The 17,444-nt window shown below is 33.1% G+C and overlaps 2 protein-coding genes and 1 long non-coding RNA gene across 3 annotated transcripts; all 3 read left to right on the top strand.

Moving 5' to 3' along the window:
• Positions 1-3,467: 3,467 nt before the first annotated feature.
• On the top strand, positions 3,468-6,791 carry LOC149783149 (uncharacterized). Its single transcript, XM_089933077.1, has 2 exons — positions 3,468-3,823; positions 6,538-6,791. The coding sequence occupies exons 1-2, from the start codon at positions 3,727-3,729 to the stop codon at positions 6,786-6,788; spliced, it is 348 nt and encodes a 115-aa protein (XP_089789203.1). The 5' UTR covers positions 3,468-3,726; the 3' UTR covers positions 6,789-6,791.
• A 1,126-nt stretch (positions 6,792-7,917) lies between these two features.
• On the top strand, positions 7,918-11,640 carry LOC149783148 (uncharacterized). The gene is made up of 2 exons (XR_016413998.1): positions 7,918-8,770; positions 11,010-11,640. It is a non-coding gene; the product is annotated as an uncharacterized LOC149783148 (long non-coding RNA).
• A 134-nt stretch (positions 11,641-11,774) lies between these two features.
• On the top strand, positions 11,775-16,942 carry LOC149783147 (uncharacterized). Its single transcript, XM_089931383.1, has 3 exons — positions 11,775-12,215; positions 13,148-13,234; positions 13,860-16,942. The coding sequence occupies exons 1-3, from the start codon at positions 11,943-11,945 to the stop codon at positions 14,406-14,408; spliced, it is 909 nt and encodes a 302-aa protein (XP_089787509.1). The 5' UTR covers positions 11,775-11,942; the 3' UTR covers positions 14,409-16,942.
• The last annotated feature ends 502 nt before the right edge of the window (positions 16,943-17,444 follow it).

Raw genomic sequence — 17,444 nt, 5'->3', positions numbered from 1 at the left:
GTTGAATGTGAGGGCTCTCGAAGGGATCCTTCAACAGACTGAGAGGGGCTGACCATGTGTGGGCGCTTCTTTGACCATTGACTAGAGCGAGTGGAACCGGAGATACATCGTAGACGTCAAATAGGTGCCACGATAGTTATATATATTACGTGTTCCATGTTGTCCTTATTTCACTATTGCTATCTGAGCAAATTTACATGCATTCCCATTTCAATATCGTTATATGAACGATAAATTCAAAATTGCATGCATTCCCATTTCAATATCGTTATATGAATTATAAATTCATAATTACATGCATTCCCATTTCAATATCGTTATGTGAGCGATATATTCACAAATTTATACATATCCCTATATCCCTTGGTGTTTAATAAGACCTTGTTTATAATGGCGTGTAGATCATATACTTTTATTTTGTTGATCGGTGATAGGACTTAATTCACGTTTGTTTGAAATTCCATTCGTTAAATTCATGTTTGAGTTTTCTCGTTGCGTTACTTGTTGTTGATGGTTCCATGTTAGGAACTTTATAATTTTTCTTATCTTTTTGTTTACAATGGTGTCAGATTTGTTAATATTTAATTTGCGTATATAAATAACATCTTATTAACGCAGTTGCTTTGGGTGTCTTCACTAATCCAGTCCCAACCCAGCTTCATCTTGTGACACTTATAATGATACGTACAAGTCCATTTCTCTCTTATTTTAATATTGCTATAATTAAACACTGTACATTTTGTGAATAATCTCAGCATTCTTGCTTGGAAATCTTTAATCTCTTGAAATATGTACATGTGATTGCGTTTTAGTGGGTAAGGTTTTGAATATGAAATGACAACTTAAAAAAGTATTCTGCATTGTGTAGTGTAGATGAGCCAATAGGCAAATTCTATGCAATGTACTGGACTTCCATGATTACACAATTATATTGCTGGGACAATAAAACTTAATCCATTGACTTACAAGCCATGACATGGGCATGACGACCACAGCATGAAAAGGATAAAGTCCCCAGTGGGAACATGGATTTTTTTGTAAAGCATGATGTGTGTACTGCAGAGCTGAGTAAAGCATGCATTATTTTTTAATAAATCAAAGCAATCTGCACAGATGAAAAGCTGGTAAAATGAAGCAATGTGAATTGTTTTCAAACTTTATTTAAAACATATCACAACACCATCATTTCAAAACATGATAATTAAGATAAAAAATATAATACGCTCGTGTTCAAATACACCTCAATTTCTGATCAAATAATGTAATTATTTTTCTTTTCATTTAAAGAGAGAGCTATAGTATGAATAAACAGAGGATTAAGAGAGCTGTCATTTTCTCCCACATTGAGAGGTTTGGTGAGCAAACCTTGGAAAAGCAAAATGATCTATATACACATGTGTGTGTGTGTGATTATTCTGAAAGCTCGAGTTGTACAATTTATCTGTCCAGGAGCATCCACTGATTTTGAAACCAGATCAAAAGTTTCCTAATTATTACACTCTATTATAACATTATTTATTGTGTGAGAGTTTTTATTTACACTAATAATCTAGGTTTTTTATTTGACCCATTATTTCAATTGAACCATAGTATGTTTTATTTTATACATAAAGGATCTTACACTATTGAACATTTCAAATGACATTTATTTTAAAAATCTTGACTAATTTCTGTCTTTTATACACCTTGTTCAGCAAAGGATTTAAAATTATTTGATAAGTAAAAACTTTATTTTGGAATAGGCACTTGTGTAAAGGACTAGATTATTATTTGTTTAGAGTTATGACAATGGTAGTGAACAAAATCATTCAAGCCCACTATTTTGTTTAAAAAATAAATATTGCATTGCTGATATTATGCCGAAATTGACAGACATGTTTTTCAAAGATTGGTTGTGAAAAACAATTTTTGAATTTTTTTCTTATGAAAAGTTTCCTTCTGTTTTAATATATAATGCAAGAGCAGAAAATTAAATTTTGGTGAACAAACAACTGTTTTAAGAATGATGAATGATGAATTTTCTTTTAGAGTTATAATGAATATATTACAGACTATGAACATGCGAAATCGTTGGAACCAATCGCGTAATTTCTTCTAAAAAGTGTGTCACGTGGTCATGACATCACACACAAAACCAAACTCAGCAGCTGTAAATATGGCGTCAAAAGATGAAAATCGACCATCAAGAATGAACACTGGCGTGCCCAGTACTTCTGAAGTACACATTATCAGAAGTTATGCAGTGAGAGCAGTGAACAGGTTTGTATTTCAATTTCTTGAAAAGATTTCACCAATGTGTGTATTGTAGACGTACCAAACAGCTGCCAATTATAAATTATCATCTCATCCGTACCCACCCACCCACCCGAAATGGATGGTCTATTAAAGAAAACAAAATGTGATTTTATTCATAGCCGTTTGAAAGAGGAAATATTTTAGAATTCTAGCAAGTTACTCCTTTCCCATGGATTATGTTGTTCTAGTTTAAAACCTATATTAACAATTTGAATCGTCCTTTAAAACACCGAACATGTCTGGAAAGACTATAAGCACTGCCGCCGTGTATATAATTTACGTAAAGCTATTCATAGGCTGCCGCATACCTCGTAACACGATAAACGTATTATACTCATTACCCGTATTTCGATATTTGCAAGTTACTGTTTAAACTTTTACAAATAAGAATGTTTAAATGAATATTGAGTGAATCTCATTGGTGGAAAGTTCAGTATTGTCGCCCAGTAATTGCACTTTATTAATAATTAACTCAGTTGTATGACATATCAGATTAAATAATGAATTAAACAAGACTCCAGCTTCTTAGTTTATTTTATAAGGTTTATTTAGTATAAGCGGCATATAATACAGCATATGGTATAAAGGTAAATTCTACGTAAATCTAAGAAAAGGAATAATATACTCAGACCAGTATATGAAAATGTTACTATATGGCCCTGTTTTATGATCTTTTCCAGTGATAGTAATCACTTTAGTTCTCAGTAAAAGAAGGTAAACTAATTTTTGCACCAAGATCAGTGAGTTGCTCTGATAACATTTCCTTTTTTAAATTGGCAAGCCGAGATAAATAGTCATACATTTCATATGATTTGAATACAGAACTCTGCCAACCACTCAACATACTTAGGTAATAATGAGACATCATTTTAAATGTCATATTAATATCTAAGACAAGATTGTTTGTTCCATCTTCTTCATCTTGTTTTAGTTGAATTTAGCATCAGCTTCCAGAGTACAAGTAGGAATATGAAATTGGTTAGTTTTTTCAATATTTTTTGACCAAATTAGGTTAGCTTTTTAAGGCATGTACTGGTGTTATGTTGAATACCCCCTCCTCTCTCTCTACATACATACATCCATAAATATGCTCAATGATTGTATACAGTGTCAATAGCCTAGTGGTTAGAGCATCTGCCTTGGATGCCTGAAGTTGTAGGTTTGAACCCCAGTCGAGTCATACAAAAGACTTAAAAAAATGGTACTAACAGCTGCCTTGCTTGGCGTTCAGCATTAAGAGGTTAGTGTTAAGACTGGTTGTCCTGGATTCAGACATAACGATATGACTGAAAACTTGTAAAAGCTATTGTTAAAAAAATAATAAACACCCATATACAGTGTCATATATATGTGGCCATACTGTGTTTTTTTATTTATTAATTGGTTAGGTTAAATCACTGCATGTAAACTTCCATCTCCACCCAGCATTTTATGAAGGATATTATTTTCTTGCAGGTGCTTGTCATGGGTGTTCCATCAGACCGTCCAGAACTTGGTATATACACAGCAGCAATGCAGCAAAACAAAGGTAGTTCTCTAAGTGTGCATTGATTATCCATTTCCATATGACTAACAGAAAAGTTTTAAATTACTAAGCAACTATATTTGCAGATTGTCCTCCATAACAGTTCTGATACATATAGTGCTTTCATTAAGCTTTGGTTTCTAAAGGCTGAAATAGTTTTGTTTGAATTGTTTTATCTTCACAAAAGACACTTCAAATATTGTTCAAAGTGGAGAGGTAAATGAGTTGTTACTATGACGAAATGTCCATTAATGCATACAGTGTCCAAGAAAATGTTTCTAAAATTAATATAAATGCTAGATTCTTGTATGGTTGTATAAAGTAACTTAAAATTGGTATGCAAGGATCTATCCCTCAAATCTCCAGGTGTTTCCAACAGTTTTAAAGTTAAGAATGTATAAGAGACATTCAGTGAATGGTGAAACACTGGAAACTCATAATGAAAACCAAACTTGAGAGGATATGACATCTTATTGTGACAATAAATATAATCATTTAAGGATCTGTGACTGATTTAAAATATGATGCAAATGCAGTGTTTTGTAGTCAAAACTTATGAAATCATTGGAATCTTAGCTGTTTAATACCAGTAGTTTAACCCTGTGCAGGCCTGTTATGGATTGATTACTTCACAATAGTACTTTGGTGACATTTTGTTTTCACCCCCAACATAACAAAAGTTGACAAAAGATGTATAAATGGATTCCGTCTTGCCATCTGTGTATTAGACTGTCAAGCACATTTTCAGTTTAAGAGCATCATTCCCAAACAATTCAAAATATCTTTTATAAAACTTGTTAGCCTTATTAAGCTGTTGATTCTGATGTGCCTTTTGCTATTCACAATTTGTCTTTTTGAATATTTGTAAAATAATTTTTCCATGTCCTTGTCCATCCATCCATTATCCTCACATTTATTTGTCTCACCACAAATCATAATGTGTTTTAATACAGACTGTCAGCGTTGTTAACCTGTATGGCTTGCATTAATTAGATAAGATTTAAGCAACAGAAATAACCTTTATTATCCATAACAGAATACTATTTTTGAGCTAGTTCACCATCAAACTCACCAAATTTGTCTGCTATGTAAGCATTATACATTTTCATGGACTTGAGCCTGTTAACTAATATTAAATCTGATTTTGTTTAATTCACAAGAAACTACTGTTTCAGGTTAATATTCCAAACTAAATGTTAATGTAAGAAAATATATTTTTTACAATAAAAAAAGTTGAAAGGGAAATACATTATAAATTGATAATGATAACCATGCAACAGCACATCCAGAAAGGAACCTGCATATATTCTCACACGTCAGTTCATGAAATACATATTTCAGTATTTTGTATTATTCATGGTCAGTACTATTGTCTTTTTCATGCTTTTATAATTCCCTTGCCCTGTTAAAACAATCGGGTTCAACAAAAAACATTAGAAGCCTTTATATACAGTGGTCCCCCTCTTGAATGTCTCTTTGACCGGTGTCCACCCACTTTTTATGGCCAGAATTCCATGGAACTGAAGAGTTCCTGTTTAAAAGTATCCCCAAGAAAGTCCACCCCTCAAATGCAAACAGCAGCAATTATAATTGTGCACAAATGTAAGATTTTCACTTCACAAGTGGCAACATTTTATTTTAATATGTGTCCGAAACCAATATTTGATTGGTACAGTAAGTAACATGATTATCTCTACTGATGTCTATTTCCCAATGTCAGGTTTGAGTGTATCACTAAGGTTAATATATAATTATCTATAAATGCCAGGATTACAAAATTGTCTTCATGGGCTAAAAATAGATTTGTGGATTAGCACACAGGAAGAAGTTAACCTTGAACAGCACTGAGTACCAGACAAAGACCAGAAAATCATGAGACAGCTCATGCATCACTTCCTTTATAAACTAGGCATTTTGTCCACAAAAGTTTCATCTTCATAATCAATTGCAGTACTGTACCATTAGCAAAAAAGGAAAAAATCATTAGAAAACTTTAACAGTTCATCACGAAAATGGAGACCTATTACTTTAAAAGAAAAGTTAAAGTCATTCGACTCAACATCCTTGGCGGTGGTGTGTGGGGCCCAAATCGCTTCATGTTGGAAAGGCTCCAATCCAATACATTTTTTGTAACAGATAAGGAGGATATTCATCAACATTGGAAAATGGAGTAAATGGAAAGAGCATTGTATATGTACCAAGATTTAAATGACATTTTTGAATGTTTCTGCAATTTGCATGATAAATATACTTCACTTGCATTTCATTCTTAAGTCGAGAAAAAGAATTATTCAGTTGTTCAATTGAAATAAGTCTGTTCTTAAGACAAGAACATTTTAATAATTAATGCTGCTTTTAAATGAAGATGTTAAATGCTTTGAAGTTGTATGTAACTTTCTTACTACCGTACTAAGTACATTCTATACACTTATGCACAAAACATTTAGTCCTCAATTGAAAAGGCCACATAATAAGAACAGGACCAGTGTGTGTATGTGTGTATATACATACACTTCTTATACATTTGAAAGATCTTTTAATCTTCAGTCAGTTTTGTTAAGGTGGTGGATCAGATGTAGATATGTAGAACTAATAATATATTGGTGGTGTGAATATTTCTATAGATAATGATGAAGTAAACAGTTGTGTGCAGTGTATGTAAACTGCCACAAACTGGTTTTAATTATATATGATCTTTTCATTTTGTGTGTTTACAGAGTGGACTTCCAACCTCAGACGTAACATGGAATTATGTCATGCAGCAGTGACTCGGCAGTCAGCTTTTTGCCATCTTCTCCAAAGGACAACTTTACCAGAAACATCTTACATGTTCCTTTTGGAGAAGAGTATGATGGACATGGCAATAGCAAGATTGTCAGAAGGCTATGCATATGGTGTTGTATTTCGCCAGGGACGTCTGCACTATTTACGATTTTTTTTAAAGCGGCATTTTCAGTGGATTCTTTGAAAGCAAAGGTAATCACATCATCACAACATTATAGCTACATTTGAGACTCATGAAAGCAAATGCTCATGCTTTTGGGACATTCAAACTGGCTCCAAATTACTGGATGGTTAACTGGTGATCAAAGAACAGAGTACATTGTGCTTATGTTTGTAAGCATTTGTCAAATTCTATTCTACGACATCTCTTTGTAATTGCATTTATTCTATATTTGACCTATGAACACCTTAAATAAACCACAGGGGAGGGATACAAACTATCATACCCTAGTTGCAGCTATACATGTATAAAAATGTATGTTGAAATATCAGTTAAGTTAGAACAGTGTAGTTTAAAACCTTGTTTATCCCACTGATAGGAAAGTTTTTAGAAGTTGAATTTGTAGTTTTATTTCATTTAGCATTAAACTGAAATTAAGACTGTCAGAGAACAGTTATTAATCTTCTGATATGTGTGGTTAATGAAAGCACATTAGGCTTACAGTAATGTTATCTTTAACATTGTCATTTTGTCAAAATTTACAGATATAGCTTTTTTATCAGGTTATCAGTTTATACAAATATTTAATGTTCTTTTCTCCTTGTTAAAGACAATTTATTGATTATATATATATATATATATATATATATATATATATATAATTGTATTGCATCTGATAAACATTGTTAACTTTTCATTCTGAAGCAGTATAGTGGATGAGTCTTTGTCTGCATGATTTGTTATCTCCAGAATCGAGGCACAACATTTTACCTATAAATCTTTCTCTTTCAAGGTTTGGATATTATCAAACAGGCACTTGAATGTGATAGAAACGAGGATTTTGTTTTTGGAAAACATATTTACATTGGATGATATTAAAGCAGCTGAAGGAGAATACTTTAATTTGCTAACCGAGAAACTCAAAAAGCTGCCAGAGCCAGGTTTGTGCATTATTCAAGGCTTTCTTCTTACTAATACATGACCAAATATACCTGTAGCTTGCCAGCTTTCTAGTTAATACTGAAGTGTTTAGAAACCACAAAATCAACTATCTTAAAACCTAACTTTGAACAAAAATGAAGTGAGAACAAGATAGGCATTGTTGATGTGAAATGTGAACAGAAGATTGTCTTTAATGTTTAATACATGTAGTGCATTTAATTTTATACTTTGTAGTGTTGGTACCATAGTAATATACACTTACCAACTCCTACTTCAAGTTTGAGAATACAGCTTAAACAGAAGAATGTCTTGTAGTGTCCATAAGACAAGTACATCATTTGGATGTCAAGTAATTTTTACTTTCAAGAGGTACATGAGGAAACAAAGTAGAACACATGATCTTATGAGTGATACAAATGGAAAATATGTCATTTTATAAGAGAAAGGTAGCCAGAAACCAAAATGGCAACAACATCAAAGCAATTTAACCAGACCTTCAAATTGTTAAATATTAAGCAGCTACAGTAAGGAAACAATTAAGATAAAGTGAATGACATCCACAAAGAGCACTAAACCCGCAAACAAAATTGCACCATTCATCCCAGTAAAACCTTAATACTTTATGTACATTTTACAGAAATTTAACATCTATACCTTGTATATTTTACCATGTATATAACTTGCATCGAAATAGTCACGTTTAGTTCTTTTGACAGAGGGTATGGATCTTTTTTTGTGCATGCTGGCAAGTAAATGCATGCCATAACCTACATTTGATTGTCTGTGGTGAGCAAGTTAAACACAGTAACATTATGCTTATAGTATTTTTTTTTTTTTTTTGTTTTTTTTTTTTTTTGTTTCATTACAGAGTCAAAGAAATTACCATTCACAGGAAGAAGGTATTCCGAAATACTGTTCCAAAATAAATGCAGTATTAGGAAGTCGTTAGATCATCTTCTTCATCACATACAAACAATTATTTTCAAAGAAAATAATTTTGAGTGTATGGGGGTGATGGTGTACATAGAGAAGAAAAAGCGCTACAAAGACAAGCAGAATGCGAAGTAAGTATTAAGAAGAAATGCAGGAAATCATTATTACCTTTCCATCAGTCTTTCTATATCCATCTTTCATTTTCCATTTGTTATAACCATGTCCATATACTGATTCATATATGTCTGTCCTTCCTTCCATTCAGCACACTGTTAAGACAATTAGTCTCTCATATATTTATATGAGTTGCCATAAAACATGTTATATGTACTGGTCATTACCTAAATATGCACCAACTGTCCAGTCACTTTGCCCCTGCTGTTGTTGTAGGGTTTAGCGCCATTTTTCAGCACAAGATAGGCTATACATGGCGGCCAGTATTAATGGTGGAGGAAGAACCCGGAAAACCCCCAGAAAGAACCACCGACCGACGATAAGCTACCGGCAAGCTTTCTCACATAACCACATTACCCGAATCCGAGACTCATTTGCCCCTGCAATTTTTATTATATGTATTGCTCTTTCTGTCATTGAATATCACAGTCTTGTTAGTACAGTTAGCATGGGTTGATGTGACACAGACTTTTTCCGTTGGCTGGTGTGACCATCTTGTGTGAAAATCAATTGGCCCTGCAGAAAATCAACTGGCTCTCCCAATCAGAGGAAAATAATGATGGAGGAAAATTTAATTGGGCCGATGGCCATCAATTTTAAATGACCTTCCTCAGAACCCACAGGTATTCGTCTGGCAAACCAGCAACAAAATTGCCCCCTGAACTAGTCCTTTTGTTTTTTATTGGACTAGGAACTTGGTAAATCCTATGGTCATTATCAGAAGATAGATATATTAATGAATCAGTGTGCTTCTGCAATTTTTGTTCATTTTTCTTTTGTAGATTAATGCAGTGCATGATACAAACTTGTGAGTGCAAATTGTACAACTTCTTTATGGATTGTAATGAAATTCAGTACAATATTATGTTCATTAACAAATAATGCATATATCAAATCACTGTTCCGCTAATTAAGTTTAGAATTATTGCCCTTTATTGACTTCAATCTAAAGACAGTGCATAATATAATCTAATGAATCATCTAATCTTTCAGATTTCATTGGATTGCCATGACATTTGGAAAAATGTTTTCATCATTATCGGAAGTTGCATACGTTGACAAATCTCTGCTGCTATTTCAGTTAGAGCTAGTTACTTTCTTAGATTAATGTTTGATAGGATTTTGTGAAGTCAGCTTGTCTCACATTTTTCATTGGATTGCCATGTAACTGTATGTTACAGTCATCATTTGAAAATGTTCATATAAACAATTCACTTTGCTTTTGCAATTTTAGTCTGATGTATTGTCGTGCAGCAGAATGCATTATTAAAATCTTGTCAGTGCTACCGATTGTGGTGCCTTTTTGAAAGGATCATGAAAATTGGCACGTGTGACAATATTCATCTAAAACTGCATGTACAAATCTTTGTGCTCCCATGATATTTGTAAGGGTTGTGGACATTTTTGGATTACAGTTGGATACAGTGTATGACCAAATTTTGTTAATGCAGTTACTCAAAGTATTTAGTGGATTGCCCTGAAACTTGGTACTTGTTCAGCTCATCATGAGAAGATAAGTTTCTTTACAGGCATTTCACTTGCACTTTTTTAAAAACAGTTGTGCACTGTTAAGCTCTACACGTCTTCATCATGGGCTAGGGGTGTGATGTTGAGGAGGCATTGGTATATTTATATGATCAAATCGCTCACATTTCCTCTAGCTGTGAGCATCATTGTTAGTAGCCTTTTCAAAAAAAAACAAATACAATTCGTTAGGTTAACTGCATTGTATGTGAACTTGATTCTTTTAATGAGTGTGTCTTTGCAGCTCAATTGCTGACTTAGTTATTGGTCTTTTTTAATAAGAACTGAATCTGTACAATACCCGTTTGATAACCTAATTACTGGAAGAAAAATTCAATATTGTGTTTGTGAGTGATCACTGTTACATGCTGCCATTCAAGTATGTGCATGATATTGTTGAAATGTGACATGAGTAATTGACTTATGATCATTTTTGCAGGGTACAAAATTGATTGAGATCTCATGATGGGTTTGGCTTTACTATTTGCAATCTGTAACAAATACACTAAAGAGAAAAAATTTGTACTTGAGATTTTCAATTGCTTTTGTAGTGTAGTCATTTTGCAGGGTCTTACGTTTTGCATAAAATCTCCATCGAGAAATATTAATCACAGATTTGTTTTAACTAGCATGCAATAAAAGAATAATATGCTTTCTTTTCCTACATTTCAGTTTTTTTCTGCCAGTAAATGTTTTGATGGGACTGCCTTTCAGGCCGCTTTTGAAACTCACAGAACTGAAGTTTGTATGTGCCAACAAGTTACATTCTCAGATGTCTTTGTTCCACTTGAATATCCAGTTTCATGGGATCAGCAGCTTCAATATATCTCCATGTTTCCAAATTGGCATAAATGGCAGCACAAGACAGTTTCTTATTCCCAGTGGCTATCAATTCCAGATATGAAAGAAAAGTATAAACCTGCTTCACTAAGGAATCAGATGCTGTACAATTTTAGAGAGGGTAACATGGATAAGTTCTATTCCATTTGCTCCAAATATAAAAACATTGCCTTAGATCCAGCTCAGTCTACTTCCACATTTGAAAGTTTACCCGAGTCATCTGATTATGGTGACATAGTTCCCACTGCATCCAAACGCAAACGTCATGAACCTACTAGACGTTTGACAGTTGAAGAATTGATGACAAACATACACACTGTAGACAGTCAGTTTTCTTCAGAAAATATAGCTGAAGAAAGATCTTGTTATGATAAATTCAAATATGCAATGATTGAAAATGGTCATGTAATTTGGCGACGTAGTGCAGCTAATGTGAATATTTTTGCAATGAATGAAGTTAGTATGACAACTGGACTGTTTCAGGAAGACTGTTATGTTCATTTGACCAAAACAGATATAGATAACTGAATTGTCTTGTAGCTGTGGAATGTATGGCATATTACTGCATTAAGCCGCAATAAGTATACCTCAGGAAAATCTTGATGAGATAGATCTGAGTGATGTGAAATGCTGCCATATGAGACTTTTTAATGAACTGATCAGTGACCATATACCTTCTCTATTAAATAATTCTTCCAGGTCAGAAAATAAGATAATTGAAAAACTTGAAGCTGCCAAAGATAAATTAATGAGCCTATTTGCCAGATGCCAACCTCATCTGATAAAACTTTGAAGTTCTCAGTGTATTCTGATGATGACAAAACATGTACTTTTGTTCATATCACTGACAATAGTCTATCTTGTCAGTCTGGATTTTGTAATGCACTTTATTCATCTTCAAAATGTAAAGTTCTCCGTCTTGACAACGCTGAGACCCTTTGTCCTCACCTCAATCAAGTGAAAGTCCATGCTGACACATGGATGGATCTACTGATTCGATCGGGCCAGATACAATTACATTGGTGTGTTCTTGGCAAGGTACTTTGCCCCAATAAACTACATTGTGTTGATGTACTGTAAAATGCCAAACCAAACTTAATTTGGGAGAATGTATTTAAAAGAGAATGAAAATAACTAATATTAAATAAGGGGGTCTATGGTAAAATGCATTCAGGTAGCTCAATATTATGCTCGTGATCACATCAACAACTGACATAAATCATTACAACAATTACACAAACTATATGCATGTAACAGAAGTAAATTACCTGTAATTACCATTTATTAATGGTTACAGTTTTAATTAGATAGTCACCATACATTATTTTTCTAGTGTATCTTTCATCAGCTCTTTTACTTATTATGAGTGGGAGCGTGAACATACTGTTTGAGAAAAATCTATGATGTTTACATGAAAAAACTGAGGTTATCTATCAGTTTTGTATGCAAGAGTTAGTGCATTATCAACTAGTGTGTAATAAAGGAAGGATAAATTGCTTGGAGAAAAAAAAGTTATTGCGTAAAGAAAACATCTGGAATACAGAATAATCATCGTTTTTGTGACTTCCAGTATTTGTATGGACCAAGGATGGATGTACTTTCATTGATTGACTATCATACAGAGTTGTCATATGCATATTACTTATTATGGAAAATTATACAATATATGTAGTAATTGCTTATCCATAATTTAAATCAAATTTCATTCTAAAACAATTGTATCATTGTCAGATTTTTCTGCACATGTTAATGGGATTCAGTACAGGTTCAGATGGACCAGGACTAGACAGTTAATATCACATCCTGTACACAATAAATAAAAGTACATTTACTTTGGTTATGCTGCATCTTCAGGAAATATTTGTCACATTGCAACAAGAAATTTGGTTAAATTTTGGTCCTTGTCTGTTCATACTTTTCCTCAGTCATATTTGAATTACTTAAAGTTTTGTTTAATTGATTGATTTCAGGTAGGATATGTCTTTCCTAATGGAGAGACAATTGCAGTATCCCATATTTCCACTGTATATACATGTCATGGGCCTGTAAAACACGAGGTATAAATTTTTGCTTTATTTTCTTCTTTCAATGAGCTTCAATTCATTGATGATGAACTAACTCATCTTTTAAGTAACCACTTTATTAGAAAGCATGGCATTTTTATTTGTTCCTATCTATTCATATCTCTGTCTTTCTGTCAAAGATTGTTAGCATAAATATGCACACAAAAAACATTTTATACCGACAAATGAAAAATATGTTGTTGCTTATATTGGCATGCATAAGTCCTTTTTATCAAGCTAAGACGTATCGACTAAGTTATGGGGATGTGGGAGAATAATTTTTCTATTGCTTTACAAACCCAAATCTAGTTCTTTGAAAACTCACAAATTTCACAACATGCATTAGCATCTAATTTTATGGTATTAAAAGATTGACTTCAATGGTCAAGACAGTGTACTTGCCTTAGTGTTTCCAGCAGTATAAAAGATAATAGTCTTAACTTTTTATCAGTGAGGAATCTGTTTTTACATTTGTGTTGTTTGTATAATGTTTTATTTATTTGGTAAATGATACATTTTGTGTGTGTGTGTGTGTGTGTGTGTGATTTTATATTTAGATTTGTTATCACAGTTGTTTAAGTGTTAATCAGGATTCTGATATTTCTTATTTTGTATTTAGATTTGGTATCGCTGTTGTTTAAGTGGCACTCGGGATTGTGACATAGGTCCAGGAGAGAGAGAGGCCATCCACTTTCTTACCAGGGATACTGGAGCTGGCGATGAAATTGGCTGGGACTTTGTGGATCATGTTCTGAACTCATATATTTCTTTTAGCTTCTATTGTACAATCATGAATAGCTTCTACAAACGTGTCAGTCATAATTCTGCTTCTTTTATGTCAAATAATACTTTTATTGCTTGGTTTTTTTCCTGGATAAGTAAGTTCAATTTAGATTATAGACAGCCTTGTTCCATTTGCAAATTTAGTCCAAAATTGTTAGCTGCTGATGGAACTAAGATAGGCATCAACATTCGACATTCAACAGTTGTACCAATAGAGACTCCAACGAATGACTTTACAATAGATCCTTGTCATCGAAGGAATAAGAGGGCTTTCATTAGCTTTACCCAGGGTGATCATGATTCAAAGGATAAAGCTCAGAGTAGAAATTCTACCTTTCTAAGAAAGTGCTTGGTACCTTGGGCAGTGCTAATGAGCTACCTTTAGAAGAGGAAAAAAACCGAAATGATATTCTGTTACAACATGTTTGATAGAAACTTTCACTCACTGTTGAATATTTTTATGCAAAATGGTTGTAGCAACCGAGTATTGAGAAAGTTAGCAGTTCTTTTTATGATATTGTCTTCAAATCATTCCATTTCAAGCATTATTCCCTATCGATTTGTTGACGACTTCCAATTTATTTTGAATTTACTTAGGAAAATTCAAATTTAGACATAAATGTTATAAACAGAGTTGCCAAGTTTTCTCCTGAAATTAGAGATGTATTATTTGCAGTCACGAATACTTGTATATGTTCAGCAACTTTAGAATTTTTGGACCATCTGGTGTCAAGAGTGAAACAGCTTTTTTCAAACTGTAAAGAACCAGACCAAATTAATCCTAAACCTGGTAGTTATAATCCTGCTAAATTTGGGGGAGCATATTACTTCACCCCCCATGGTAAGCAGTTAAGAGACACTCCAAAATACACAATGGATAAAATATCTCATAATAGTACTTATGATGATGAACCTGCAAGAGCTGAAGAAAAATGCCATAAAAATTACCCTGAAGTGGGAAGGAAGGGTACAACATACTTATTTCTCTGGTTTGACCCACAACATTATGGGCATTGCTATGGATATCATATGATACCAGGACATGAAGGGAGAAAAGATCCTGCTTGTTCTGCTTATGCATACATGGAAAATGCCCCAGAAGAAATATTTTATGATTTTAGTTGCCAGCTTGAGGAGTACTGTTTGAATCGAGAACCTGGTTTTTGGAAAAACACGTTTTTTTTCATGATACATTTCATGGCTTTTCCCATAAGTGTCCACCAGTATACAAGTCATCACGTCTCATGTTGTTAAAAAAATTAACACTGAAATATGTGAGCAAACAAATGCTTTTCTTCAGCACATCAAATATTCAGCAAGAGCTATGGGAATGGGTAAATTCAATCACTACTTGCAGTTTTTTATGCACCAATGGAGCCAGAAGAAAAAGAAGAACTTCTGCAAAAAATGTACATTAGCTTTCAGTTATGTTGGTTGATTCACTAACCACACTGTACTTATATCAGTCTAGTACAACAAATTTAATATGCATGATTTACTGTGCAAATGGATGTACCATATTTGAGCAGATTATTGTCCCTGTCTATCATATGCATCTTAAGACTATTTTAAGGCAGTTCTCTTACAAAATGGATATATTTATATTGCAAGTTGTTTGAGAATAAAATATGTTGACAGTAGAATAAAATATGTAGCTCCTTCAAGTTTGCTGGTTTTGGATAATCTATAAATATTTTGATATGTTTGTTACGAATTTCAGATAGTGTTGTGGTTAGCACATGATATATCAAATCTGTTCTTAAGTTAATTAAACAGACCAGTGGTAAAACTGCAGTGATTAGTATTTCATCTATTTTCCAAGACTCTTAAATTGAGTATACATTGAACATGTTGTCCGCATGTATTTGTAACCTGTACAAAAGTGTCTGTACCTAATTATAATGTGAGACATTGTCCCCACATATTTGTTACATGTAACAGTCTGTCCTCCTTTATCATGCGACAGATTTTCGTACAGCATTTTTTTTTACAGTTATGTGGAAAAGTGTAAAGTCGTATACATTATCTTTTCTTAAATTTAAAAGAAATTAATTCATATGAAACCTCTTTGTATCATTTTCATTCCCAATTGTTTTATTGTGGTCATTTTCTATGATGATTTGATGCTTAAGGATTTTGTAAACTTATTTACTTCATGAAAATACCCAAAATGTTTTTTCTGTAACTACCAATGTAATGCTGATTATGTCACTTATCAGGTACCAATGAATCTTCTGTCATAGATTTAAAGTGGACTTTTTTACACAATTTTTTTGTAAAATATGAATGTTAAGTTCAGAGATTTTTAAACAGGAAGTAATAGGCATATGTTTTTGGTAGAAAAATATATCCTGTACATGTATCAGTTGTTGTGAGAAGAATGGAATTTTATGAGAGCGTGTGTTCTGCTTAAGGAAAATTTAGACTTTACATGATTGGAAATTATGTCTTATAGTACTTTGCCTAATGCGTGGTATTTCCAGTGTGTGTGTGTGTGTGTGTGTGTGTGTGTGCTTAAGATTCATGTACCCAAGTTACAATTCTGGGTAAGAAAGGTTCATAACCATTATACAGTTAAAAAGGAATAGAATATACTTGATAACATGTTAGACTGATAACTTGTAAATAGACATTTTTATTTTCGTGAACTGTACTTAAATCATTTTGTTGCATTTATAAGGCTGGTCATCTCTGGAAAATAATGCATTTATGTTTTCCATAACAGTACTTGGATCCATGCATTGTTTAGGATTTGACATGCATTTATATTTGAGATCTGTATTATTTTGTTCAGTGAATGGTTATTGTTTGTATTTAAGAATTGTAATGTATTTGAAAAAGAGCAAAAATAAATGATTTGCTTGTTGTGAATGTGTTGATATTTTACCATGCAAAATATGAATAAATTGATTTCTCATTCATTGGAGTAAATTTGTATTTACATATATGATTTATGCTCTGGTCATAAGGCTGACATATTATGATGTCAGCTGATCTTTGACTGTATTCATTTTGGCAAAGTGGTACTAACTGTCCTTCATCTTAAGTTAAAGAACTATGCAGATTCTTACACTTTGGGTAAGATAAGCCCTATTGAATTTGGGATCAATATGTGAAAATAGTGTCTTCTGTACATTATGTTTAGTTCAGGGTAGTATACCTTGACCAATGATTAAAGTTATTTATAACCACTATAATGTACCATGCATGGTATTCCTGTTATGTTATTGTTGCCATACTCCTTGAGTCCATCAGGCCATCTTCCCTGTCTATGATTAACACAGATTTTCAGGAGTGCAATGAAAACTTGCACTGTAGGTACATCTTTGGATGGTGGTGTGTTGTACATTGAGATCATGTTCCTGTGACCTTCTAAAGAGTTTATTTAGCTTTACTGGTCACAGCACAGAAGAGTTTATGG

Source organism: Sinohyriopsis cumingii, chromosome 14, assembly GCF_028554795.1.
Source record: "Sinohyriopsis cumingii isolate HCF-2022 chromosome 14, ASM2855479v2, whole genome shotgun sequence".
Classification (NCBI taxonomy): Eukaryota; Metazoa; Mollusca; class Bivalvia; order Unionida; family Unionidae; genus Sinohyriopsis; species Sinohyriopsis cumingii.
The sequence above is the reverse complement of the archived record's forward strand: the minus strand, read 5'-3'. Positions and strand labels throughout refer to the sequence as shown.

Bases quoted from the DNA above. Each gene is read 5' to 3' on its own strand.
- LOC149783149 (XM_089933077.1), top strand. From the start codon at position 3,727: ATGAAGGATATTATTTTCTTGCAGGTGCTTGTCATGGGTGTTCCATCA. The intron at 3,824-6,537 runs GTAGTTCTCTAA...GTGTGTTTACAG, and splicing joins AGCAATGCAGCAAAACAAAG to AGTGGACTTCCAACCTCAGA.
- LOC149783147 (XM_089931383.1), top strand. From the start codon at position 11,943: ATGCCAACCTCATCTGATAAAACTTTGAAGTTCTCAGTGTATTCTGAT. The intron at 12,216-13,147 runs GTACTTTGCCCC...GATTGATTTCAG, and splicing joins ATTGGTGTGTTCTTGGCAAG to GTAGGATATGTCTTTCCTAA. The intron at 13,235-13,859 runs GTATAAATTTTT...TTTTGTATTTAG, and splicing joins ATGGGCCTGTAAAACACGAG to ATTTGGTATCGCTGTTGTTT.